Source organism: Anabas testudineus, chromosome 10, assembly GCF_900324465.2.
Source record: "Anabas testudineus chromosome 10, fAnaTes1.2, whole genome shotgun sequence".
Classification (NCBI taxonomy): Eukaryota; Metazoa; Chordata; class Actinopteri; order Anabantiformes; family Anabantidae; genus Anabas; species Anabas testudineus.
In genome coordinates, this window is record NC_046619.1 from 10173281 (window position 1) to 10200377 (window position 27097).

A 27097-nucleotide genomic window follows, 5' to 3' on the forward strand; every position below is an offset into this window, starting at 1 on the left:
AGTTAAACCCTTCTAAATAAATAAAATGGCAGCAGAAAATCAAAAGTAGTCAATCTATATTTTATTCAACAATATGTAAAAGCATTTTCGATTAATATAATAAATGTAAATTCACACAGTGTCATTTATGGGAAAAAAAAAAATTAATAATTTTACTCGAGCCCGGACATGCGCAGTGGATGTCTAGACAACACAAGCTGTGGCTCTTTACTGTAGTCTGGTAGTTTTTAGTGGAAGTTCCGCACAGACTGAACCCGGAGAGATTATGGCTCTACATAAACTCAAAAAAGAAGAAACTCTCGCAATGAGGAAGAGATTAATCGGGTATGTGAAACTTTTGGACTATGGTCTAACTAAATTTGGCGACGCTAGCTAAAACTCTGACTAGATGCTTTGATCCCTTCGACCCCAGGCAGTCGTGTCGCCTCTTTTATTCAGACGACCCCATAAAAATAGTAAGAGCCAGAGGACAATATCTTTTCGATGAAAATGACAAGCGCTATCTGGACTGCATCAGTAACGTCCATCACGGTAAAACATTTATCTTCCAGTGCATAGTCCACATTTATTGTTTTAAAATGACAGTATATTACTCCCCTGCCTCAGGTTAGAGCTAGAACATTGACAATGAGTAAACTATTACCATATGTTTCTTCGTGCAGTGGGCCACTGTCATCCAAGTATTACAAAGGTTGCAGCAGCACAAATGGAGCTCCTCAACACAAATGCAAGATTCCTTCACGACAACATAGTGGTGTATGCAGACCGCCTGGCTGCCACCCTGCCTGATAAACTGTGTGTCTTCTACTTTGTTAACTCTGGGTGAGTAGTGCTGTTTAAGACACCCACAGTCCCACAGAACAGTATTCCTGGAGAACATTAGACAGATTTCTCTGCACATATTCTCTCCATGCAGGTCAGAGGCCAATGATCTTGCCCTACGCCTGGCACGGCAGTACACCCAACATGAAGATGTCATTGTGCTTGACCAGTAAGTATTATGCAATACAGTCACCAATTGATAACATACTTTTTTATCAACTGCAGTGAACCCATCTTTCCTACAGTGCATACCATGGTCATCTAACGTCCCTCATCGACATTAGTCCTTACAAGTTCCGGAAACTGACAGGACAGAAAGAATGGGTTCATGTGGTTTGTAAATACTTATAGCTTTCATTACACAAACTGCTGACCAATAGTAGAGTTTCGTCTGTCTGAAAGAATACGTTTCACCCTCCTAGGCGCCCTTACCAGACGTCTACAGAGGCGTATACAGGGAGGATCACCCCGACCCAGGCCAAGCCTATGCTGATACAGTTAAAGACCTAATAGAGGAGGTGCACAGGAAAGGCCGTAAGGTAAATTAGTTCCACAGACCCTAAAGAGATGAGAATAATGCTGCAATACATCTTACCAGTGCATAACCATTTCCTTTTTATCCCCACAGATATCAGCCTTCTTTGCTGAATCGTTGCCAAGTGTTGGAGGGCAAATTATCTTACCCGAAAGATATTCACCTAAAGTTGCAGAGTGAGACTCATGTTCTTTTTGCTCAGCTAGATGTACGATAATGGCGACATGCTATATCTACCTCATACTCTCCACAGATATGTGCACTCAGCCGGCGGAGTTTTTGTGGCAGATGAGGTGCAGACAGGTTTTGGACGTGTGGGAGGTCACTTCTGGGGGTTTCAGCTCCAGGGAGAGGATTTCTGTCCTGATATAGTGACCATGGGAAAACCCATGGGCAATGGGCACCCCCTGGCATGTGTGGCAACCACTGTAGAGATAGCGGGAGCTTTCACAGCCAACGCAGTCGAGTACTTCAACACGGTGACTACACAGTAGAATCTACGTATTAACAATCAGTACTCCTTTTCCAAGCTGTGGACATAGCCTGAGCAGTAATACACTTCTACTATGATTTGTGTAATAAGGAATAGACTGACCATATTTATCATGACGCTAACATTAAAATGTAATATGTCAGTGAAGATGGAATCAAAAAGTAAAAAATTACATTTTTTAAACATTTTTTGTGCAAAACGTAATTGGTCCATCTGTTGATTAACATGTTGAAACATAATAATTTCTCTCTAATTTCATGAAGTTTGGAGGAAATCCAGTTTCATGTGCAATTGGCCTGGCAGTGCTTGATGTGATAGAGACAGAGGACCTAAGAGGAAATTCCATGAGGGTGGGAGCACATCTTAAAGACCTGCTCACAAAGCTGCAAAAACAACATCAAGTAATTGGCGATGTGAGGTAAGAAAGCAGTGACTAGGGCAATCAGGCTTTTCAAACTAATAAAGGTAAATAATTCTACTATATTCAGAGTTAATGGCATTAAAAACTAATAAAAAAAATGAATTCATAAGCACCATCTTTAGTAATTAAAGGTACACCTACACCAACTCAGTACATTTACAATCTTTCCCTCATCTTGTCTGATTAGACCTCGTTATTAACGTGTGTCTGACTCTTATCAGCTTTGTTGCACTTGATGTGTTGGAACATGATATGGTTTTGGGGTGCTTGTGCATGACATAGGCATAGAGGTGTGAACAACCATAACCAACAGCCACAATTTGCATTTCTTAATAAACAAGTGAAAAGAGAAGAGGTATATTGTTTTTTATATACATTCTCTTAAAATAAATGTTAGTGCTTCTATAATACATCAGCAGTATTTAAATAATGACTAAATAACTTTTTACACAGAGTTTTTGTGGGAATTGCTTAGATTAGACTATATTATACTAAATTATGTTATGATGAATTTCAGATGAGAAAGTTGTTTCTCTGTCTCAGAGGTGTAGGACTGTTTGTGGGAGTTGAGCTGGTTACAGACAGAGAGAAAAGAACTCCTGCCACAAAAACAGCAGCACAGGTGGTAAAGAGGTAAGTGACAACTCCCCTGTATTGAAAAGTTCACTTCTGGCATTTTACTTGCCAGAAATATGAACTTTTTTTTTTTATACGCCACCATGTGGTGTTCTGCAGTTTTAACTTACTTAACATTCTGGTCATTATAATAGGTTGAAAGAGGAGGATCAAATCTGTGTCAGTACAGATGGCCCCTGGGACAATGTGTTGAAGTTTAAACCTCCTATGTGCTTCAGTATAGAAAATGCAGAGCTGGTGGTGCAATGTATAGACCGCATCCTCACAGGTAAGTTACACAAACACCACCTTCATACTGTAGCTTTTACCATAAGACTGTTACATGCAACACACCGTAGTAAGAGTATAAATCTGAAAGACGTTAAATGCATATGAAGAGATCATTTCACACATTTAGAAGCAGAGTAGCATGTTTTTCTTTTCTCGTTCGCACAGACATGGCAGCCAATGACCTTAAACTGGACAAGGAAGACATCTAAGGTTTGTCACACCTGTAGAAAAAACTTTTAATTGCATCAGAAATTGTCAAATGGTCACATTCATAAAATTCAGAGGTAGAGATATGAACGTCTATACTTGAGGTTCCAGTAGATCAAACAAGTTCATTCATTTCACTTGGCAGAACATGTTGCCGCTTTCCACTTGCACTGACCACTGCTGGGACTCAGCTTTGTTTTGTTTTAAAGAAAAAGTCTGCTGTACAACTTTGTCCTATCAGTACCTTTGTACCAGAGATTAAATCCAAGCAGGATCATAGTGGGGACAGAAAAAGAATAACCAAGAATGCCTGCTGACCTGTTTGTAGCCTGCAACCTAAAAGTGAACATAATAAATCTTTTTTCCCTTTCAGGTGTTAAGAAGCGCCAAGTTATGGAATCGCTATTGGAATGAGATAGAAGCAGTCAACCCTCTATTGAAACACAGCCAATTGGAGTTAACCATATTTAAAGCGACACCAGCTACAGTGCATCATTACCACCTGGGACAAGAAATAGAAGATGCTAATGTGACACTAAAGGACCTACACCAAAAGACTTTCAAAAATCAAGACATCAATAAACCAGTTAACACTTTAATCTTGACTCTTATGTTAATTTATCTACAGCAGCAAGTTTAAAATAATTAGTCCCAACATAACACTGATCAGCAACATGTTCTCAATACACACTATGGTTGAAATATGCACTTACCAGACCACTATCTTTAACTCCTGGACACATTCACAGAAATGCTCAAGTATTGCTAGTGGGGTGGGTATTAAGACTCAGCCAGTTATCCTGCAGGTAGTGTTTTCCCCACAGCTTCCCAAAGAGGCATCCATAGAGATGTTAACATTACCCAAGACAAAAAACAAGCAAGCCATTTAACAGTACAAAAAACATTTAACATTAACTTTACAAATAATAACAAAAAGATCCATGTGTAATATAAACCAAAATTTTATTTCTACCAATTTGCCCAAGACACTAGAGGAATGAGTTTCCAGTGAGAGAGGGAGTGCCCTCTTACATTAACAGGCTTGCGTTCAGTTGAATAACACTAGTAAAGCCACTTAAAATTGCAGACATGATGGGGGAAGAAACTCTTTAAAAGCCAAAAGAAAAAAAAAAACAAAACAAACAAAAAACAAACAAAAAAAACAACAAAAAAAGATGCTGGTTGTCTTCGTCTACTAGGCCATTTGCAAACATTCGCTTGACACGCTTACAATGAACCCTTTGATTGGTTTAAATCCCTTATTTTACCTCACCCAACATCTGAAGCCATGCAACTCGCATCCAACACTCAGCACGGGAGTAAATAACTAAAGATCTAGAAACACCAAAAGGAAAAAAAGCAAAATTGTTTTATTTGTGAGCTTTAAAAGCTCTTTCTCCTGCTTGTCTGTAAATCCAGTAGACATGTAAAAATACAACCATACAATACATTAGATTCAAAAAGGTACCAAAAAGTACAGTAAAAATAACACTTCCATCACTGGAAATGTAAATGACACAAAACAATACAAAATAAAAAGTGGAAAAGTGACATTTGCTTCCCCAGTTCCTCACTTGATCTGTACAAATGGAGCATGAGTCCAAATTTCTGCCAACTCCAAAGGAAAAGCCAGAGCCCATGTTCGCTGTGGTCAGACCATGGATCTCTTTCTTAATTACTTTAGACCTTAAGAGAAAAACATGGTGCTTAACGTTACTGAGAATAAACCAAATATGGCATGCAGTTACACAAAGACAGACAGGTGTATGAATGAGTCTGACAGGTCAGTGAATGAGAAGACACACGTTGGGGGGGAGGTGGAACACGACATCTAGCCATTACACGTAGCACCCTGGTGAAAGGTGGGACGGCCCTTATTCTCAACCGCTACCAACTCAACCCTTATCGATCAAGAAGTGTTTGTAGAAATGTGTCCTAAGATGGCTGACAGGTGGAATGAATCCATCTTTAATGATCACACACCCCACAACACAGCCTAGCCTGACCCCACCACAATGCTTCAATGAATTTTAAGTAGATGGAGATCTTTCAAGGGATGGGGGGGGGTGTCGAAAGGGCACCAATGGTTACAGCTATGTTCTCATACTACCACGGATGATGCAAAAATGCATACCTGCACTATGTGTGATCAGTATGGCTTGTAGCTACTCTGGTGGCCTCCACGTCTTGGAGTTTTCCCATAGCTTGTATTGCCCTGGTCTGGAGGACAAGAGAAAAAGGGACTGAGTTCTTCTGTACAACAAGGAGGACCAAGATAATAAAGTTTCGTTTTCTTTCCCGGGGGGCACTTATCGCTTACTGTAATCGTAGCCACCCCCATAGCCGTAATAACCAGCAGAGTAGTCATAGTTGCCATAGCCGCCGTATCCATAGCCTTGCTGTCCGTAGCCATAGTTCTGGTTGTATCCTTGGTTCCAGTAGTTGTTGTAGCCTTGATTCCAGTTCTGGCCCTGGCCTATCAACAACAAGGGAAGCTTCTGTAACAACTCTCCAGCACATACAAGCCAGGCAGTGACTCCAGAAAATGTTTAAGTCCCTCACGACGTGCAGGTTAAAAGAACTTCTTGACATAAACAAACAGGTGCTTACCTCCACGTCCCCTGCCACGTCCCCCGTATCCACGGGCACCATACTGCTGCTGCTGGTAGACCTCTTTGGGCTGCGCTATTTTAATTTCACACTGGGAAAAAAAATAAAACAAGAGCACATTACAAACAGTTCACTGCTTTTCTAAGAATTATGACATGGTACAGCATACGCTGTTTCACTCCTATTCATAATGTATGACGTGCTCTTACCTTGCTTCCACCAACGTTATGGTATTTCTTCTCCATAACTTTCTTGACAGGGGCCTCGTCGTTATATGTGATAAACACAAATCCCCTCCTCTTTTCAGTCTTTGGATCTTGTGGAAGCTCAATGGTCTCGATCTAGATGGAAAAACAAACAAACATGTTAAGGTGGCACACGAATCATTCAGTGCCTTCACACATTTCCAAACCCCAGCAAACAACTTACCTCTCCAAAGGTCCCAAAGTACTCCTGAATGACTTCCTTTGAAGTGTCAGGGTTAAGACCTCCGACAAAGATTTTTTTAACGGGGTCCTTCTTCATGGCCATGGCCTTCTTGGGGTCGATTTGTCTGCCATCTAGCCTGTGCTCCTTCTGTTCAAGAACCTAAAAACAAAAAAAGAATCCAAGACTGAAATATGAGCCGTCCTGTAAACACTTCAGAGCTCATCAACCTCGAGCAGCTGCTTCCCCACTCACCTTATCTACACTGGCTGCATCTTTGAAGAGGATGAAGCCGAAGCCTCTTGACCGGCCCGTCTGCTGGTCCATCTTTATGGTGCAGTCCGTCACTTCGCCGAACTTAGAGAAGTAATCTTTCAGATCCTTCTTGCTTGTGTCCCAGCTGAGACCTCCAACAAACATTTTCCTATGCACAGAAAAGTGGGTGTTTAGCGCGACAGTCCGTTTTAACTCCAGCTTTATAGCTATATGGCTGTTGGGGGCTGGGGTGTTTGTTGGCTGTGGAGAAGGGGGGGGGTAGATTGCCCACAGTGGTCCATAACATCTGTTGACCCAGTGACGTAGACATGCTACAGTAGCTTTAGCTTCGGGATCATTTACAGCATTAACTAAATACAAAGAAAAGCGCTGAACGGCCACAGCAGACGCAGCTACTCAGAAGTGTGTCATGAGCCCATACATGTTAGATGTGATCCCTGTTCAGGCGCCCATCCCCCCCCCTCTCCACTCTGCACATGGCGCCAACAAAGGCCGGTTGAACAAAGAAACATGGGAAACCCACGAGTGCCCATTTCAACCAGCGCTTTCCCAAAAAGAAATACACACCGCGTTATTTTGGACTCACCCTGCATCCTCCTCGCCTTTGCTGGCGTCGATCTGTCCGCCCTCCGTGCCGCCGTTCTGCGAATTCCCGTCCTCGTCGGGCCCTGCGCCCTCTCCGCAGTCGTTGGCGGCGCCGCCGTCGTCGTCGTTCCCCTCCTCGGTGAGGTCGGCTCCGTTAAAGTCATCGTCGACTTCGTGGCCGTTTTCTGATGTTTCCATATACTGCTGCTCTGTCTCAGACATTTTTGCACTGTTATACCTGAGCCGAAAGAAAAGAAATCCAACCGTAAACCCCGGGGATTATATAATCAGTCATGCCGTTCATGCTTCGCCATTTACATGGAGCCAATACATGCATTTCCCACCATTTTGGCCGACAAGATCGCGCTCCATACATTCGTGGGAAGGCGTATTTGTTGCCAAGTGCCAGAAAACGGCAACTAAGTAACGTTTACTGAGACAACACAGTCACCACCCCACATCTAGGAGCACATTTCTGCCCCAGATTAGAAGAAGTGTAGCCATCTGTGTGTCGCTGATAAACCAACTGTGCGACTCTAGTTCGTTACGTAATGCAGAGGCCGTGCTAGCCGCACTGTAGGCCTATAGTTTCTAGTCATTACAGACATGTAACCTACATCGACCAGAAAAATAACAACAACCCTGCAACAATCCCACTACTTACGTGTCAATATATTGAAATAAACCAAGTGTAAAGAAGTAGGAAAGCCGGCTTACTGGTGACACAACCGGAGAGCTCTCTTCAAGATGGATTCTCCCACACGACGACAACTCGTGGTTGGTTTTTTAGAACCGGCAGAAAAAAAGCGACATTTCTGCGCAGAAGCTTTACTATTGGATGGTCATCGCTGTCAATCAGGCCGCCGGCCAATAGCATTGGCGGTGCTCTCTTTTTACAGCTAAAGTTCACGCCCCTGAAACACAGGAAGGACCTCAGAGCACCTCTTGTGTTTGAAGAAAAAAAAAAAAAAAGATTTGTTCACAGCTCGATCAGCTCCACACGACGCATCTGAATAACGATTAAAAAGGAAATAAAGGTTTATTCTCAGAATTTAACCGACTTGCATTGAAATCCACTCTGTACTGACCCGACAAAAACGTAGTCAAATGCAACACAGGTTTGTACAAAATGGACCCATCGGTGTCTTTGTATGCACATTTTAGCGAATAAATGCATAAGAAGCGGTCATTTCAGCCTTTATACCCGTAGCCAGCATGCACAGAAATTCAGTACCTACTGTAAAAAAGAAACGCTGAACATTGGTTGTGCATGAATCGTGAAGTGCATGATGAGGTACAGAAATTATCTGGCATCTTTTGGTCTGTTTAACCACTCAGTTGATTTATCATTTGTAAAACTATTTTTTTTTTATACTGTGATGACTACAGAGAGATTAAACTGTCCGGTAATCTTCAGTATTACAGTCCAGAGTTTGCAAATGCAGGGACTTAAGTAATATACCTAATATGCTTAATATTCTTAAGCTACAGTAATAGTAACATACCTGGACTCTAGATCAAAAAACATAAAGTCAAATGACTTTTAACAACTGACTTAAACATCCAGTCATCTTTTGATAATCATTATGACACATAAACACATGTTGCAATGATCCGGTAGCTGGATGCAAACTACAGTGAATATTACCTGAATACTGTAATGCTCACGATCATCTGCTTCGTACAGTTGTAAACTTTTGTTAGACAGACGTGTGTAGCCAACCTGTAAGTGCTCTGACATACATTTTGTGTTTAGGAACTGTTTCTAGAGAAGAGGCTTGTCATAACAGATAAACTTAAACAAGTTATTGAGTAAACAATTTGAACACCCATTTGTTGTTGTGTTTTATGCAAACTTTACTTTTAGTTCAAGTTAGAAGTCACATAAGACATCACGTTTGTCAACTTTATCAAGAAGCTAACAAAATAGACTGATGGTGAAAATGTATTTTATTTTTATCGCAGTGAAATAAAAGTGTCTGATATTACATATTCCTCCCGCGGTTCTCCTGTTGTTATTCTGCTTCTTCCACAATGGGTCCTTCACATATTAGAGGCTTGTTTGGACTGTTTTTGATCAGCCAGTCAGCAAGCCAAATCTATTGACAATAAAAGTACAGATGTTTTAGGGTCCAAATCTCAAGACAGAAAACAAGTTAACTTTAATAATAACAGCACTTTTTGTGGGTAACGATGAAATGCTGTCCATCTGTATCTCAAAGTTTTGAACACCAAATACTTACACAGGGATTATGTGGCTTGTTCTTGCAAAGCTCAGTGAGTCCACATAGCAGAGTTGGGTTGACATACCTGCTCAGGTATTCCTTGGTTGCCTCTTTTGAAGGTAAGGGCTCGATTACAGCTGCAGAGAGAAAGAATGTTTGGAACACAATAAGTGTTCAATGCCACATTTCTATGTGACCAACATTTCTATATGACTGTGTTTATTACATACAGTTTGGGAACATGAACTTGATCTCCCTTTCAGCTGCATGAGATGAGTCGCTGCCATGGAGGGCGTTTTTCAAGTCAGAAGTGCCATATTTTGCTCTAAGGCTGGGGAAAAAACAGCACTCTTAAAAATCATCCAGAAACACAAACCTTTACCCTTCTACATCAGATAAAAACAACGCTCATAATACAGAGTCAATTGATGGCCTTTACCCATAAGATATAGTGAACTATGTATTTTGTCATATATTATCATAATTAAGACGTAGGCTCTTACTATTATGACTTGTGAAAGTCATAATAGTAAAGTCAAAATGTAAACAGCATGCTTTACCAATCCCTAACCTAACATCTGCTGTGACACTTGAACGTGGATGTACTCAAATGATGCACGTGGAAGACAGAACTTTGTAGTGATTTGTTTCAAAGGATACTGAAGATCTGTTATATTTGTGCCAACTTCTGTTTCAAAGCAAACATTTAATGTGTTCACTCAAATATCTTGTATGCGTTAATGCATTATGGGTTGACTTATAGATCACAGGCTTGGTTTGCATGCACACTCGACTCTACATTGCAGTGATCCAGTCAAAAAGCTGTAAAAAATGCTTGTAATAGATTTTTTAAAGCAACATACCACAGAACAAACATGGGAAAGTCTGACTAAACACCTTATAAGTTAACAGACTAACCATTCTGGATGAGTTTCTTTGGCCTTGATGCTGTTTACAGGACCTATAATGGACTTCCAGTGGGCAATAGCATTGTCACGGGCCAGAGTCAGGGCAACAATGGGGCCAGAGCTCATGAAGGCTGTCAAGCTGGGAAAGAAGAGCTTTCCATACTGGTCTGCGTAGAAGTCACTGCATTGCTCCGGACTTAGCTGCAGCTTCCGCTGCTGTCACAGGGATGAAGCATTGGGCACTTTAGTGAAATGTGCAGGGGTAGCTGGATTATATTTTGTGAATCAGAATTTATTTGCATTTGAGTGAAAGTCAATATCAATATACAATTTCAAAACTTCTGATCAAACCTGTCTGGGTTGAGTTGTTCTGCAACAACACACAATTTCATTTAAATTTAAGTTTTAACTTATGTAATAGTGCTGTACTGCAATACTGTAATACTCAATACAGTTTTTCAAATAAATATTTTCTTATAAATATTATTTAAAAAATGTATTCCCATAACTTTGTGATGTACTGAGCATGACGTTGTCAGTGCCCTCTAGTGGAAAAATGTGACATTGTTAATGTTGCCTCAACAATAATCTGAGCACTTTTAATTTCTTGTTAGTGCACAGCAACTATCAGTATAATATACAGTTTATTTACAATATCGTCCTGGCACAATTAGAGAAACACACTGTTCAGGTAAAAAAAAAAAAAATCTTGTGTTATAAAACAAAAAACCACAGGTCATTAATTGAAAACCTTGTACTGAACCGATACAACATAACCCTAAACCAAGACAGGCTTAATGGTTTAACGCCATGTTTGGGTTTCTGTGTTTCATCTGTTCCGTATTGTCAAAGACATTTTAACCTACCTGCAGTATGATGAAGCCCGATTTGAGGATAATGTCTTCAATCTCCTCAGCTTTATGGATGGCATCTGGTTTAATAAGAGCCAGAGTTCTTTCCACGTAAATACGAGGCTGTGAAGTTTGGTTCATCTCGGTCAGTCCTTTAAACACCATCGTTAAGTAGTAATTAGGTTAAGTGCGGTTTCTTGCTCGTCTGAAAAACACGGAGCCACTTTCTGTCTTTACGTCTGTATTCATGTTGCTAGGATACCATTATTCATCTACGGCAAGCAAAGCGGGACAATCCATGTAATATAAACAGTGAATCCGAAACGCAACTTGTAATTAAAGACATTATTCTGAAATTAAAATATACGAATTCTAACAGCAAATTGCAGCGTATGTACCGATGGATATATTGGATATTTTATACACAAACTAAATAGTCCAAGACAACTCACATTTTAAAAAACCTTAATACTTTTTCTCATTGTTTTTTCATTACTTTGTTAGGTTAAAGGGTTCTACCTGTAATAAAAGTCATCCAATATGTATCACATGTGTTGAAACAAAGACAAAACACTTTTTTTTGTTCTTTTCAAAACAGTCTTTTATTTAAAGTTGCTTCGATGAAAGGTTCTTATCGAGTTCCAATAGTAACCTGCCACACTCTAATCAGGTTGTCAGTGTAGCCAGCAAACAGGGTCTGCAAAGAAAGAGGAACAGAAGTTAACAATTTACTCAAATTAGTGAATAGTCATTTTGTTTAATATAGTGTTTTTAATGCCCCTCATATTTGCAGGACTGTCAGCAGTTGACATCAGAGTTACAAAGTGAATGGGTATAATCACTGGGGGTAAAACACCAGAAGTAGCAACTCATGGGGTAGTCAGACATCTGTACTTAAAGGTCCTACAGAGCTAAGTATGTTATACCTGTCCATCAGCAGACCATGCCAGAGAAGTACACTGTGGGGGTTCAGCTTTGCTGTTTGTGCTGATCACTTCCTGTCTCAGCTCATCCACAATGATCTTGCCCTCAAGATCCTACATGAAGAGAAGGGGAAACAGATTAAATCGGCATGTCCAGAGAGTCAGAAACAATTAGTGATAGGATTTTAAAACACGGTGGACAAACAGATCTTTATTAGAGCTCAGAAACAGCCTCTTTATCATCAAATTATTACAGTTGGCATTAAAAGTTTCATCACTGCCCTTTACACCATTTGCTTTACTGCCATATTCAGAGTCAAGTCTTTTACCCAGATTTTGATGCTCGGGGCCAGTGGCAGCACACAGCCAGTAACGGTTGGGGCTGAAACACAGAGCATTGATGACATCACCACTGTCCAGGGTGTACAGGTGCTTGCCCTCATTTAGGTCCCACAGCATGGCCTGGCCATCCTGAAAGCAAATAGAGGATTCAATTATCAATTTCTTTCCAACATTATATATAGTCTATTTGTAGCATATTGACATGATACTTTACAGCTACCAACCAGGAGTTTGATAAACAAATGTGTAGCAATAAAGCAACAACTTTGTCAGTGCAGGTACCACTCAGAAACAGCCTCTTTATCATCACCATTAAACAGATGCTACTAAAGTTTCCATCACTGTTTAAACCTGCAAGCTGAAGCCTCAAAGGTTCAAAGGTTATTCTGGAGGTCTATAAGAATAAAAGTGTATATGTTACCTTTCCACCAGATGCACAAAGGGAGCCATCAGGAGAGACAGTCACTGTGTTCAGGTAGCCAGTGTGACCAATGTGGTTGGTCTTCAGTTTGCAGTTGGCCAGGTTCCACACCTAAAAGCCAAGAAAAAATGAAGATAATGTTACCCTGTTTGAAGTGTGAACACCACCACATATAAAGCTAAGTGGGTTGTGCCTTCATGACTGATCTCAGGTAATACATGCCAGTTTTCAAATCCTTGAACAAACTAACCACATGATGATATTAAGGTGACTGAGATTAATCTTATAAATCACAGCTTGAAATAGAAGGATTCAGACACCTGCTGAAATTAAGTTCAATAAGAACATACCTTGACCATCTTGTCCCAGCCGCAGGAGACAATGATGGGGTTGCTGCTGTTGGGGGAGAAGCGTACGCAAGACACCCACTCAGAATGGCCTTCATCCTGCAAAGTGAAGCAGTACACTGCAATTAATTTTTTCAACAGCCAGATGCAATCATTAAAATCTATGATCAGGTAAACAAGGGGGCAAAAACAAGACTGTCTACAGTTTGGTCACTGATGACTAACAGAGCACCATATTTTCTTATATCAGACTGAACTATAACTGGGCAAGTTCTCCCACAATCGTAGTATTACAGGGTTTTCCAGGAACCCAAAAAATCTAATTTTGCTAGAAAAACTGACCCTAACCCAGAGAGACAGAAACATGAGTTGGTAGCTCACCTGGATGGTGTACTTGCAGACTCCCAGTGTGTTCCACAGCTTGATGGTCTTGTCCCGGGAGCCAGACACAATCTGGCGGTTGTCTGCAGAGAAGGCCACACTCAAAACATCCTTGGTGTGTCCAACAAACTGGCGAGTGGTGAGGCCACTGGGGGAAACATACCAAACATTTCAGATGAACAAAACCACTGAAGAAATGAGCATGTAAAATTTCCACTAGAGATAAACAAATAAAGGGTGAACAATACAAATCATTTAAGAGTGTTTTCAGTTTTCAAATAACAGTAGAGTATTTGGCTCTCTTATGTACAATTATGCATTTAGTGCAAAAGAAACACATCAAGTTTTATTACATATTAGCTGAACGTTTAGAATATTTTTAAAAGATTCTCAAAATTGGTAAAAACAAGTTTAGATTATTATTACTATATGACTATTATTTCATATTGTTCAGTGTTCTCAGTTCTTAGTTACACTTTCTTAATAAATAAATAAGGTCTTTTATCCAAATTTACTACAAACTGGATAATAAAGTGTCTTCACAGGTATTGATTTTCAACATACAAGGAGAAATACATATTTGTCAAATTTATTGTATGAATAAAATAAGTAGAAATATTGAGCCAATCCTGATAGAGGTCAGACATGGCTAAGATGTTCAAGTTCCAGCAAGTCCAACAGTAACTAGACAGTAGGCTGGGTTTGTATTAGAGCTGACTTGTCTATGTCAAATTAACTGATTTACCTGCTGTCCCAGTGCTGTCCCACATGAACATATGAAACATTATCTATCACAATCTTGTGGAGAAAACCCCTTTCCACCTTGACTCTCATGCATCTGGTCAGTATAGAAAAGGAGCCTACTTACGTGGTGAGATCCCACAGGCGGAGGGTCCCGTCCCAGGCACCAGACAGGGCAAATTGTCCATCAGAGGAGATGACAACATCACTTACAAAGTGAGAGTGGCCCTTCAGAGAGCGCTGGGGGATGCCATAGTTAGTTTCATCACGGGTCAACTTCCACATGATGATGGACTTGTCTGAAAAACAAACAGCCTATTTTTATAACTCAGCTTATTTTCATAGCCCAATGTTCATTTCAGTCAGTAAAGAGCAGGAATGTTAGCATTTATCATTTTACTAATAAACACGTCACAGACTCTCTACAAAGATTAAATATGAACTGTTATTAGGCCGACACTTTTGTGCAGATATCTACACTTGTGGCTGCACTTGTGTGTCTTATTACACGTGTCGCAGATGTAATAAACTGAATTACAGATGACGCTACAGTGTTAGCTAGGCTAGCTTAGCTAACGTTACCTCTGAAGTTGGAGCAGGTACTGGCAGTGTTTTAATAAAGTATAACATGACTTTGTGGCATTATACGTCTTTAATATGCCACTCATTACTACAGCATTGTACTTAATCGTACACTATAGCAGTAAACCAGCTGGCTGACTTATGCTATTCTAGCCATGTTGGCGGAGCCGGCGGAGGAAGCCTCACCTCGGGACGCCGACAGAATCATGTCGGGATACTGAGGTGTAGTGGCGATCTGGGTGACCCATCCACTGTGCCCCTTCAGGGTCCCCCTCACTGTCATCTGCTCGGTCATTTTGGCGAGGTTCGGTACAGCCTTTTACAAGGATGAATTCGGATTTTTCAGAGGTCCGAGAAAACCTAGGTCCTCATCGCATCTGGGCACAGAGGAAAAGGAAGTTCAGACCCGGATGCAATAGCTATGAGGGGTGAGCTAGCCGCAAAGGGTTCTGGGATATGTGGACTTCATACTTGTATCTAAGGCTGCAGCTTTATCTTCTGCACAAATTCTCGCGTTACGAGTTTTTCTTTTTGTTTCTTTTTGTTTTGTTTTGTTTTTTTGTAAAATGTAAATGGCTCCCATTGAAATGCACGTAAAATATCGACTTTAGTTATTAAACTGTGTCACATGTTGGATTTCCATTTTACCCTTTAAAATATATTCTTTTTCTCTTCTTACTGTAAAATATACATATATTTCTTTTTAAATATGTCAGGATTGTTAAATTTCATAGTTTAAGTGTTCAAAACACAGTGTCTCCTTCACCATTCATTCACATTTATTGCAAAACTCTTCACATGCAAAATTATGACCGCTGAATCAGATGCAACACAGTAAAGATAACAAGAAAACCTTAAGATGTTGAAGATGTTCCTCTTAAAATTACCTCTTAAATAGCATCAGATAGATTGAGTTTTGGACGCCCTAATAGAGACTACTTGAGTTACTAGAATAACAAAAAGTTTGAAAGTATAATATTATTTTTGTTAAGGACAAAAACCTTTTAATGTCTTTATTTATAAATGTATACTTTTCTTTCATAAACTATTTTCTATTAAAATATGCATGCAACTGTGGCCAATAGCTTTAACAAATGTGGAACCATTTTAATAGTCACAAACATTAAACCACAAATAGGGTTGTTTGGTAAAACTAAATACAATTTAAAATCCAAAACATGAAATATAGCATTAAATTAATATTCTTTGTCTGTGCTTCAGTGTTCATGTACCAACTGCAACCAGTTGTGTAACCTGTTGTTTAGTCGTAGAGACAATGAGCTCATTTAACTGTAACAAAAGAAGACATGTGAAAATGATTTGTGAAAAACCTCTGATACATTAAAAAAATGAAGAGCACAATTTACCAGGCTGATAGGAGACACACAATTCCTGCATCTGTCCTTTTGTAAGCATATTTAAGCCAGATGGTCTAAAGCATTAACTTATAATAACTAACTTACACAATACTAAGCAACTAATATTTGTAACCTCGTTGAAAACACTGATGCTATTCTTAACCACAAAGATGAACATTTCTGCTGGTGTTTAGTGTGGATGTTTTTGATTTGGTATTTTCAGCTGGAAGGTCAGAGATTAACAGCAATGTGGAGGTGATCAACACATTCAGCATCAGAGTGCATCAGACATTGTGGCAGCGTTCTCACTAACATCTGTAGAGTCTTCATTTCAAAGTACTGGCTCAGTGGAAGGTGTTATAATGTAGTCATCCCAGCAGTAACTACAACATGACGTGCCACTCAAACTTATACAGACATCTCCTTGTGATCTCCAGAGGCCAAAGGTTATTGAATTTGGTGATATTGAGTTTAAGCGCAACCAGCAAGTTGGCATTGCTTTTTGCTGAAATTCTAATATGTCCAGTTATTTGGGTTTATTGTGACCCATTTGCTTCAGTTGCACTTTGCATTTAATGTTAATTAGCAAATGTTAGCATGCTAACATGCTAACCTAACATGGTAAAAAGAAACATCATGTCAATGTTATGAAGGTCAGTACAGGTGGTTGTAAGTATGGGGCAGATTATAACCCCCATCTCAATATAGCATTATTTTATTCTGTTATTGTACTTTGTCTGAATTTTATGTCTATTGTTTTGGCGTTTTGCCCCTGTAGACTAATCAATTTCTTTCTTTGGATTGTAAAATGATTAGGTGAGGAGGCAAGCAGTTTCAGACCATGCTTCTAATATTTATTGTGCATATTGTGCTGTGCTCCAGACTGTGTCCCAGGTTTGGTTTATTTGAATTATTCTTGACTGCAGCACGTCAGTGGCTGTTTAAATGAATAGTTACGACATACTGTAAATAACTGCATGCTTCTGGCAGTGCATTGTTTGTACATGAAATATGGAGTAGAACAACCAAAAAAATCCTTAAGGAGTAATTCATGTTATATTAAATGAAACAGTAATTTTACGAGGACAAGAAACCATAAAACTGTAGTGTTTATTTCAGCCTACATGTTTAGTTAACCAGATTTCACGTTATACATACTTAATTACAAAAATAGCTTCATTCTTTTACAACCAAAAAAACAAAAAAAAAAAACATTCTCACAAAGTCAAACTAATACTGTGATACATGACTCGCTATATTTCCACACTGTATTCAGACTCTGTGCCATTTACTGACTCCATAAGGCATTGCAAGTGAAACTGATAGAATCTGCAAAAGAAATAAACACATATAATAATGTTAAGTGGCAGATAACCATCAGCTTTCAGCATAATAATGCCAACATTTGCTTGGTTTATGAACCATTCTGCAACAACAACAACAACAAGTTCTGTATCTGTTCTGTATTCTGACTCGCGACTCATTTAAAGGTTTCGGTAAACATAAAAATCTGTTAAAAGTACCATTAAGTTCACAAACAAGTAGTACTATATAGTTTGAACTATCATATGATGCAATGATCTTTCTTTGAAAAACTATTATGAAGTTAAAAAAAAAAAGACCGTGTCAAATTTAGCCTGCTGCTAAACAGTATACGGATGCCACTAAATCAAAACTAACACTTTTTAGGTGAAGCATAAAAAGATCTTTGCAAAAATAAAGCAGATCAGTTACACATTATCAGACCTAAGACAGAAATACAATCCCAGACATATGTCCTCTTCATCATCACTATTGCGACACAACAGTGGATATTTTACGATGAAGTCAGCATTATTAATGGTCTGTGTTTTCTGGATTCAGCACTGAACACGCTCTCTTTTTACTGCATTGTTTTTGAGCACATTTACTACACTCAAATAGCAAATTCCGTCTTCTCACATCAGTTTTTGTTCTGAAGGTGCCTTTGAAGATCTTGCCTAAAATATAACTTTGAACTTCAAATAGAGGCTGGATAGTTTTATTATCACCACTCCTCATGCAGGAGACCGGGGGTTTGAATCCCAGCTCCAGAGGACGTTAGGCAAGACCCTTGCACCTTGTTCTCTCCCTTGTAAGCCGCTTTAGAAAAAAGCATCTGGCAAATGACTAAATGTAAATGCAAATGACGCTAATACTGGCCGTTTGAAATGTTCAGATGTATAAAAGCAAGAAACTGAATTAGAAAAATGTTTAGCAGCCTGTGTGTTGATAGTGACTGAAGATAATTAAGCGACAAAACATTGTTCATACTCGGCCACAAAGTGTAAATACTTCAGTCATATCGAGCAATAAACCTGCATATGTGTTTGCATTCAAAAAGAGATAATTGTTTAATATTAATATTGTATCAAAAAGTGCAAGAAATAGCAATGGAGAATATACATATTTCTGCTAACATCGACAGAAGCAAATCATCTATACGTGTGGCCAAAAATGTGAAAATCATTAATGGTATGTCACGGAAGCCAGGAAATATTTATTTTTTTTACCTATTTTATGAATTTCTTTAAACACTGATGCAACCGTATTATTTTAGCACCAAGAACTTACTCCATCTGAGACAAAATACAAAGACTGAAACACACCAACAAAACCTGTAACTGAAAAAAACTAAAAAAAAACAACACGCAAGCACAAAAAATGTAAAGTAACTGACAGATAGACCACTGTGCTATGGTTTACTGCAGAATAACAAAATGGCTGTGAATACAATTGGTTCAAATTTAACACTTTTAGTCTGTTAGTCCTTCAGTCAACGTCGACTCTAAAATTATCAAACAAACACACATTTAAGTCAGCAGCAAGAACTTACACTGTAGTTCAGAAAAACTGGCAACAGCATTTTAAACATGAATCATCTGTGATTAAAAGACAACGATCAGTCACATTGAAAACTGACTGGCGATCATTTGTTAATGCAAGTGAAACATATCTAGTCTAATGTTGGAGCTGATCAGCTCCATAGTTGAAATGCTGAAACAGTGAATTATCATAAATACTGTCGATGGTTCCTTCAGACCTGGCCTTGAATTATTCCACAAACATGTCAATGCACAGGAATGCAAAATGATACTGGACCGGATTAGGTAAGATTGAAACAGAGTAAAACAACGCAAAGCCATTACAAAGGTCGACTTACTGACTTTTCTGAGTGGCTTGTTCAGTTAAAAACACAATTACTAAATGCTTATTGCAAATCAAAGTGAATCTTATGTCTTTCATGGTTCCAATGAGGGACCACAGCTGTCAGGATACTAAACAACACTGTGCCTTGTTATGATCATGCATTTAATCAAACACCTCGACAAAAGAGCTATACAAGAGATCATCATAACATTTTCTGTTTATCCGTGCAGTAAATCCTTCCTTATGTGCCAGTGACGTCAGTGACTTCCAAATAACTTTAACTGGTTATCAGGCTATTGGGTAACATCATGAGCCACAAGTGTGTCTTCCTGTCTTAGGTGAATGTGGAAATGCAGTGTTCTCTGTCGCCCCCATCACAGAAGATCTGAGTGTTCGGTGTGACACTGAGGCATCACATGGCTTGCTCTGCTTCATAAAGGCTCGCCTGCCCCTCATGCTCTCTGCTGGTCTATGTGTCCTTTCTCCACCAGGCTCCAGAACCCCTTCAGGGCTGAGAGAGACGCTTGCGTTTGAGCTTCTGCCTCACCATAATCTCCTTTCAATAAACAGAGAGAGGAGAAGAGAGCACTGACCCACACTTCTCTACCTGCCAAGAAATCTGTCCATCCATCCAAGCATCCGTGAGTCTCTGTGTGTGTGCACACCATCATTCCCAAACAGCGTTCATAGTTATGCAAGGCAGCAAGGCAGATTTTGTTAGTATGGCACTCTTCCACTCCACTGTCCTTCAAAGTAAGAGTCCCCCTGCCAGTTCAGTTTCCTTTCTTCAAAAGCACAGCTGCATTCTTAACAATACTAGATCTCTAGTTTAAGAAAAAAAAAATCCATAATACTGTAGAATCAAAAAAGTCTTTGTTAAAAAATTTCAATATATTATATAAAATGTTTTCATTTAAAAAAAAAGGGAGGAAAAAGGAAGTGGGTTGTTTGGTGTTGTGTTCAGCTGCAATATATACCATATCAATATGTACAGATTCCATGCTGCTGGTTAGTCATCACTGCAAAAGAAGAATAGTGGGGGTTGATTATTAGTAGGATATCAATTCAATCTCCAAAATCAATAAACAGAGGTTATATAATTACACAAACTCAATTCTCAAATAAAATGACAATTACTTGTCTTAAAAGGTACTCCACCAAAGCACCAAAGTACACCAATACAAGCCTCAATACGTGCATGCTCTAAAATGTAATTAAAGGACAGAAGTAGAAGCACTAAGCACCAATTTATCTCGGCATCAGTCTGATTGAGTTATTGATTAAAGATACAATTAAAAAAACCCATACATTTAATATTGAACTTGATGTTATTAGTAACTAGAAAGTTTAGTCCAGATTGTTTCCAACATGGAGAGAATTAATTAAATGGAGAGAATTAATTAAATATTATATTTATTATATATGTATTATTATATATTACATTACATTAAAATTTTATTTAATTTAAATTAAAGTTTAATACATTACAACATTCAACATTAATTTAATTTTAAGGTTAAAATATTTTATAATGAGGAGAAAATATTTATTATGAACTTAATTTGCAATTGTAATAATAATCTGCAAACAACTTTATGTACTTTCAGGTGGTGAATCCATAATATGTCATAATTTGTTAGGTAATTATATTTTGTATTATTTTGTATAAATCTGCATCTGATAAATAACTAGCGATGTCAAATAGGTTGAGTAAAAAGTACAACATTTCTCCTATACTCTTTAACTATGTTAAGATTTTACTTTACAATACTCGAGTAAATTAGTTACTTATCACCTTTGCAGACAACTACTGTCTCTTTATACTCATGCTTTAAAATTACATACTCACACACTGTGTCATGCAAATCAGAATCAAGTCAATCAAAAACTTATAATTTCATTAGTTCACAATATGCTTTATATAAACATTCCAAGTCTTTAAACTCACCTTGTGCCAGCAGCCTGGTATGGGCAGCCCATCTTGTCCCTGCAGGGGCAGAAAAACAGAGGAAACTTAAAAAACAGAAAACATAAAGTGAAGCATTGACATGCATCATAGTGATTTAAATATCAACAACAACTGCAATTATGTCTAAGGTGAGCATTCATTAGCTAATGTCTGTTATAAGATACACTGATCAACACCAACCAAATGTTAATGCTGTGGTAGACGAGGTCAGAATTGGAAATATTTCATGCAGGTGTCAGAACACATTGCTATAAATAGGCCTTGTTACAATATGGGCAGGGCCTGCAGTCCCCTGTCGAAAGCAAATGTGGAGGCTGAGTTAAAAAAAATACAAATTCAAGTAAAGACAATATTAGGAAATGAGAGTAATGATAAAATCTTCCTCACATTCACAAATTAGCAGATGTTTAGATTCATTAGCACTAGCCTGAGCATTGGCCTTATTTTTCTTGATGTTAACCACACAAGAACTTAACCAGTGCATAGAAATACAGTTTAACACTCAGAAGATAAAACTAAAACTGTTAGCTTTTACAGGACATAAAGGCAAATATAGAAAACAATCACAATTCCATATGAAATTCTCAAAAGATTTAAACAAATAATTATTTCATTTATGCATTTCACAACTTCCCTACATTAGCTGTAGAAAACTCAAACCCAAGAACCCAAGAAGCTAGACGCATTATGACTCAAATTATTTTTTTTATCATTAAAGTAGTCATTGAAATAATTTGCAGTTTTTAGTCAAAAATATCCCATCAGATTCTATCAGAGAGGACTTGATTTAACACTACGTGCATGTCAGAGATAGAGAAAAATAAAAGGAAACAAAGGTGGTTCGAATAGAAAATAGCTGAGAAAGGAGAAAGGAAACAAAGATACTGTACCACAGGACAGGGGGCCTCAGGGCCGGAAGTAGGAAGAGGTGCAAGGGAAGAGAGCCCCTTCTCCACAGATAGACCTTTAGTCTCATCACAACCCTGTCAGCAAGAATTAGACATTCACAGCACAGAGGAAGACGCTCAGAGAAAAGCAAAGAAAGTGACAGAAACAGTGCTGAGAGCAGAAATCAATCATAGAGAGTAGAAGGTGAAGGTGGAAAAGTGGTAACAAGTGTGTGTGTGTGTGTGTTTGTGTTAGACATACCACAGGACAAGGCTGGTCCAAGCCTGGAGGACCCTGCTCTCCCTTCTGGCCCTTTAGACCTCTCTTTCCCACTGCTCCCCTGTCACCCTGGATGTTAAAAGAGCAGCAGTTTGACACACACCAACTGCATTAACTGCAGATTCATTGTAGGATTATAGCACTGTTTTTACGGCATCATTATATTTTTCTACGTGTATGAGAGAGATCAACCAAAGCTTTATGTTGCACATAAAACACATTTTATACCTGCTTGCATATTAATAAAAGGAATATAAGATTTCTTTCTGTGTTCTGTACCAACCTTTTCTCCTCTTTCCCCTCTGTCACCTTTCTCTCCCATCAGCCCTGGGAAACCCTGGATAAGGAAACAAAGACGGGTAGCATGTTAGCCTATCACTGGATAGAAATTAAAGTCTCATTAAAATGAGAATTTGATTCAAGATGTAATTAATGATTACTGAGAGACTCACATCTAGTCCAGGTTCCCCTGGTCTGCCCTGTGAACACACATTTACACATATAAATCCTAATTCTACAAGGTACACTTAATCGAAACAATACATTTTGTAAACAGGTGTTTGTGTTCTTACTTTGTCTCCCTTTGCACCTGGAAGACCCACTAACCCTGCAGGTCCAGGAGGACCCTGGTGGCCATCTAGCCCCTGAAATTAAAGTAAACCGTTATCACTGCATCATGTCCACATACGCAATCTATTGGTTTCTTTTAATAAAGGACCTCTATCACATACCCTGGGTCCAGTAGCACCTAGCTCCCCCTTTTCTCCCTTTATCCCGATTCCAGGTTCGCCCTGCGTTTAAACACAGGAACACTGAGTACTAAACAACACATGTACACATGAACAGGTTCTCCTAGATATATGCAGTCTTACCTTAGGACCAGGCATCCCGTGCAGTCCCTGAAAAGCAGTGAGTGTTGTGAGCATGTGGCAAGTAAAAGTGCAAAAAACACATCATCGCTTGTTCCTGTCAGGAATTATAAAATAATAATAATAATAATTCTAAGTATTCACCGTGGATCCAGGAGACCCAGGAACTCCTGGCGGGCCAGGTGGGCCAGGTGGACCGGGCTGGGAAATCATTTGAACCTAAGCACCATAAAAAGGACACAAAATAAGAAAGGAAGCAGGAAGCTGATGTTGGCAAAGTTGAACTTAAGTCATAAATAGAGAAAACAAACTGGTTAAAAGAGTCAGTTCCAGTGTTTTGGAAAGATTCTCAAATACAAATCATGAATACTTTATTTACTTTGTGACTGGCGTGACTTTTTATTTTCAAGCACTGCTGTAGTAATGCAGATAAAGTGCAGCTTAATATGAAGTTTTATGCATCTGCTACTATCATCTGCTGTTCTACGAGTGAAAGCAGATGTATGGAGTGTGTGTCACTGACCAGATTGTCATCCAGTCTGCAGTCGCCTTTCTCTCCTTTCTGTCCGTCCATACCCTAAACCACAAAGAGCAAGATGAACTTTCAGCTGTAGTATGTACTTTTCACTGTTTTGATATCAGACATGTATATCAAACATGTTTGTTGTCACTACTTACAGAAGGCCCAGAGAGTCCCATCTCTCCCTTCTCCCCTCTGTCGCCAGGTGGTCCTGTCTCACCCATGTCGCCTTTAGGTCCCTGGAGGTGAAGAATCAAGATTTAATCTCATATTTAGCATAATGAGGAGTAGTGAAAATGAAACAAAGTTCTCAAGCTGAAACAGCAATCTGTCAAAAGTGTAAATAATAGCACAATGTTCATTTCTGTTTCTTACTACAACTATACCTTTTCCCCATCAACACCTGCTGGCCCAGGTAAACCCATCTCACCCTGGAAGAAGACAAAAATAGGAAATATTCACCGACTTTTAATAAATCACTGATTTAACACTCACAAAATTACATTTAGCATGTTTGATTTTCTTCAACCAACACTACTAGGCAAAGCAGAGGAGTACATTGGTAGGATTACAGGGACTGCTGTACCTTTTCTCCTGCAGGCCCTGGGGGCCCAGGTGGTCCAGGTGGGCCCTGAAGAAAGACAGACAGAGGGACAGAAATGTTTATGTGTCTGATTTTGCACTGAATTATATACCACAGACTCTTTAGACCTGCAGTAACAGAATTTGTCCACTTGGGGGAAGTGGAATCGAGCTGCAAACTCAACACTGGCTTATCACATTCAGGTGGACTCCTGTTTGTGTCTCTGATAGAGGCTAGTCCGGTATTTACTCTTCATTCTATTCAGTTTTTACTTGCTTACTACGTCTTACTATTATGAAAATACTGAGTATTGCTGCTTCAATTTAGATCCATTGTTTGCAGACAGCATGTAGCTGTTTGTTGTTTATCACCATACTATAAAACTGGGGAAATCACAGAATTTCATCATGAGACCTGAACCAGGGCCAGCGTAAAACACTACAAGACTGATGGATTTCACAATGCTGGCCTGACTGTAAACAAAGCTGATGATTTCTTTGGTTCACTCTGTTTGCTGATCACAACCAACTTGAAGCAATTTTATCTTTCAGACTTTATAAAACAGTGCTGACTGTGGTTTGTGCTACACAATACCCTGGCATGATTTTCCATTCAGCTGACTGCTTTGATGCAATGACTTTATGTAACACTAATGATTGATGAAGGATAACATGCATTCATCCCATGCTGTTTAATGAGTGACAGGTCCCTTAAATTTTGTTTCAACATCCACAATGTTACACTTGTTACTTCTCGCTCTGAAGTCCGTGGGCATCTTGAAGTGATAAAAAGGGACACCATATTGTCTCCCAGAGGTGTACATGCTGTTTTCTAACTTTTTTGTTTATCCTCCATTATAGTCGTGGAAACCAACAGATGTTTACAAATAACTAGCCGCTGCAAGATATTCCATCATTAGAAAGTGACGGACACTCATGCAAACAATTATATAAATAGCTGTAAAATGAATGACAGCAACAAACAAACCACATGGGTCCACATGGTTTGCAACGAAATTCATCATCACCTAGGATTTCACCACAGATGAAACCAATGCAGCTTTTCCCCAAAAAAACATGTGAACCGATCATAACACACGTTAGGTGGCCCGTGATCCTTCCCCACTCTTAATGGATATGACTCAAGTGGAGACCTTGTGCTTTGGTGCCAACCGATCCATGTCAGCAAGAGGCTTCTGATAAGATCTCAGGTTCATATTTTCACCGTCTCTTTTCTAACTATCTCATGCTGCTGTCTAAAGTGTTGCATGCTGGAGCCCATTTCACTTTATAGTGGTTTTTAATCAAATACATACTAAACTGTGGAGATAGCCATCTGTTATTAGCAAGTAGTAAGTTACATGGTATGAGGAGAGGGATACCAAACTGAGACTATGCACCAAGCTTGTACATTGACTAGGATTGTAGAACAACACAAATACATAGACAGAGACAAACAAACAAACAAAAAAACACCATGCTGCCCCAATGCAAATTATAGCCACATATGTAGTGAGGCAGGCTGGATACACAGCACAAAATCACATCCAGAACAAAGGCTGATTTTCTTTTTCTGAGTGATTAAGCATGCCTCTTCAGGCTACATGCTATCTGATAGAAGAGCCCAGCTGTACTATATTTGCTGGGGCTATACATTTTATCCCAAATGAATACGCAGGAGAGCTTGGTAGACTACTATATCCAGTAATACTTCTTTAGATGTGGCCTCTAGAGTGACATCCAATACATCTGAAGTCTGTAATTCTGGACAACAGACGTCTACGAAAACACACAGTTTCACTGTTTGAGCAGGTGGGATTAAGTACGATTTTATGCAACTCTCTGTGAGTCTATGCATTATTACACGTGTTAGTTACTGATCATATCACCACAACCATGCAGCAACAACAGATTACCGAAACACTGATGGTGTTGATGGCCTGTCAAGAAGAAATGGCGACATATTCAGTTTTGAGGTTTTGAAAAGACAAGATCCAGATGTGTGTCTAACAGTGCAGCCGTTTCTGGGCTTAGGTTTTTCCTCTTCCTATTGAGTAATCAATACCTGCTCTCGTCTCATTGACTTTAATATCACTCACCTGAAAAGCATCTAGAAGCTTCCCATTGAAGTCTATGATGTCTGAGGAGCCTGTGGCCCCTTTTTCACCAGGATAACCCTGAGACAAAGAGCCAGAGATGAATTATATATGTATATACATTCATATATATATATATATATATATATATATATATATATATATATATATATATATATATATATATATATATATATATATATACTACTAACCATGATATTAAAGTGTTCAATAACAAAATTATCTCTTTGAGTAATATACATACCATAGAGCCCTGTGGTCCTTGCTCTCCCATTTCTCCTTTATCACCCTGTGTGATGTACACATGTACACATTGTAAAACCCTTTTAGACATTAAAGATGAAA

General features: G+C 39.0%; 5 protein-coding genes across 10 annotated transcripts in view; 1 reads left to right on the forward strand and 4 right to left on the reverse strand.

Annotated features, from left to right (window-relative positions):
• Window positions 1-166: 166 nt before the first annotated feature.
• Window positions 167-4542, forward strand: phykpl (5-phosphohydroxy-L-lysine phospho-lyase). 2 transcript variants are annotated; one of them, XM_026357758.1, is made up of 13 exons: window positions 168-324; window positions 413-531; window positions 663-822; window positions 917-991; window positions 1068-1155; window positions 1245-1361; window positions 1451-1533; window positions 1611-1836; window positions 2114-2268; window positions 2815-2904; window positions 3042-3175; window positions 3343-3387; window positions 3758-4542. In XM_026357758.1, exons 1-12 carry the CDS (start codon window positions 266-268, stop codon window positions 3384-3386), a joined length of 1350 nt encoding a protein of 449 aa, XP_026213543.1. In that variant the 5' UTR covers window positions 168-265; the 3' UTR covers window position 3387; window positions 3758-4542. The 2 variants fall into 2 exon arrangements, with proteins under 2 accessions (XP_026213544.1, XP_026213543.1); XM_026357759.1 differs by lacking the exons at window positions 3042-3175; window positions 3343-3387; window positions 3758-4542 and having other exon boundaries at window positions 167-324; window positions 2789-2873.
• hnrnpaba (heterogeneous nuclear ribonucleoprotein A/Ba) lies at window positions 4331-8068 on the reverse strand. Of its 2 annotated transcripts, none has more exons than XM_026357760.1 (9): window positions 7999-8068; window positions 7283-7519; window positions 6676-6844; window positions 6424-6582; window positions 6204-6335; window positions 5995-6085; window positions 5705-5860; window positions 5519-5604; window positions 4331-5070 (listed from the first exon to the last, which is right to left on the reverse strand). In XM_026357760.1, the coding sequence occupies exons 2-8, from the start codon at window positions 7501-7503 to the stop codon at window positions 5534-5536; spliced, it is 999 nt and encodes a 332-aa protein (XP_026213545.1). In that variant the 5' UTR covers window positions 7504-7519; window positions 7999-8068; the 3' UTR covers window positions 4331-5070; window positions 5519-5533. The 2 variants fall into 2 exon arrangements, with proteins under 2 accessions (XP_026213545.1, XP_026213547.1); XM_026357762.1 differs by having other exon boundaries at window positions 7946-8055.
• A 169-nt stretch (window positions 8069-8237) lies between these two features.
• On the reverse strand, window positions 8238-11509 carry nme5 (NME/NM23 family member 5). 2 transcript variants are annotated; one of them, XM_026358464.1, is made up of 5 exons: window positions 11281-11509; window positions 10425-10627; window positions 9737-9837; window positions 9525-9643; window positions 8238-9380 (listed from the first exon to the last, which is right to left on the reverse strand). In XM_026358464.1, the coding sequence occupies exons 1-5, from the start codon at window positions 11428-11430 to the stop codon at window positions 9297-9299; spliced, it is 657 nt and encodes a 218-aa protein (XP_026214249.1). In that variant the 5' UTR covers window positions 11431-11509; the 3' UTR covers window positions 8238-9296. The 2 variants fall into 2 exon arrangements, with proteins under 2 accessions (XP_026214249.1, XP_026214248.1); XM_026358463.1 differs by having other exon boundaries at window positions 10425-10630.
• Window positions 11510-11839: 330 nt separating this feature from the next.
• On the reverse strand, window positions 11840-15401 carry rack1 (receptor for activated C kinase 1). Its single transcript, XM_026358462.1, is given in 9 exon segments — window positions 11840-11962; window positions 12192-12302; window positions 12518-12535; window positions 12537-12659; window positions 12952-13062; window positions 13302-13397; window positions 13680-13827; window positions 14548-14719; window positions 15189-15401. Coding segments are annotated over 9 exon segments (954 nt in total). The 5' UTR covers window positions 15298-15401; the 3' UTR covers window positions 11840-11896.
• Window positions 15402-17451: 2050 nt separating this feature from the next.
• The window catches only part of si:dkeyp-44a8.4 (collagen alpha-1(XXIII) chain), a 104167-nt gene continuing 94521 nt past the window's right edge, over window positions 17452-27097 (reverse strand). For 2 of the 3 annotated variants that reach the window (XM_026358195.1, XM_026358194.1), the window contains 15 exons: window positions 26997-27041; window positions 26735-26812; window positions 24640-24684; window positions 24440-24484; window positions 24212-24292; window positions 24057-24110; window positions 23678-23752; window positions 23537-23563; window positions 23396-23455; window positions 23237-23308; window positions 23117-23143; window positions 22948-23001; window positions 22647-22733; window positions 21477-21515; window positions 17452-20547 (listed from right to left, as the gene is read on the reverse strand). In XM_026358195.1, coding sequence (XP_026213980.1) covers window positions 20545-20547; window positions 21477-21515; window positions 22647-22733; window positions 22948-23001; window positions 23117-23143; window positions 23237-23308; window positions 23396-23455; window positions 23537-23563; window positions 23678-23752; window positions 24057-24110; window positions 24212-24292; window positions 24440-24484; window positions 24640-24684; window positions 26735-26812; window positions 26997-27041 — 792 coding nt within the window. In that variant the 3' untranslated portion in view covers window positions 17452-20544. Of the gene's footprint in view, window positions 20548-21476; window positions 21516-22387; window positions 22481-22646; window positions 22734-22947; window positions 23002-23116; window positions 23144-23236; window positions 23309-23395; window positions 23456-23536; window positions 23564-23677; window positions 23753-24056; window positions 24111-24211; window positions 24293-24439; window positions 24485-24639; window positions 24685-26734; window positions 26813-26996; window positions 27042-27097 lie in introns of all 3 variants that reach the window. The other variant, XM_026358196.1, reaches the window with a different exon arrangement.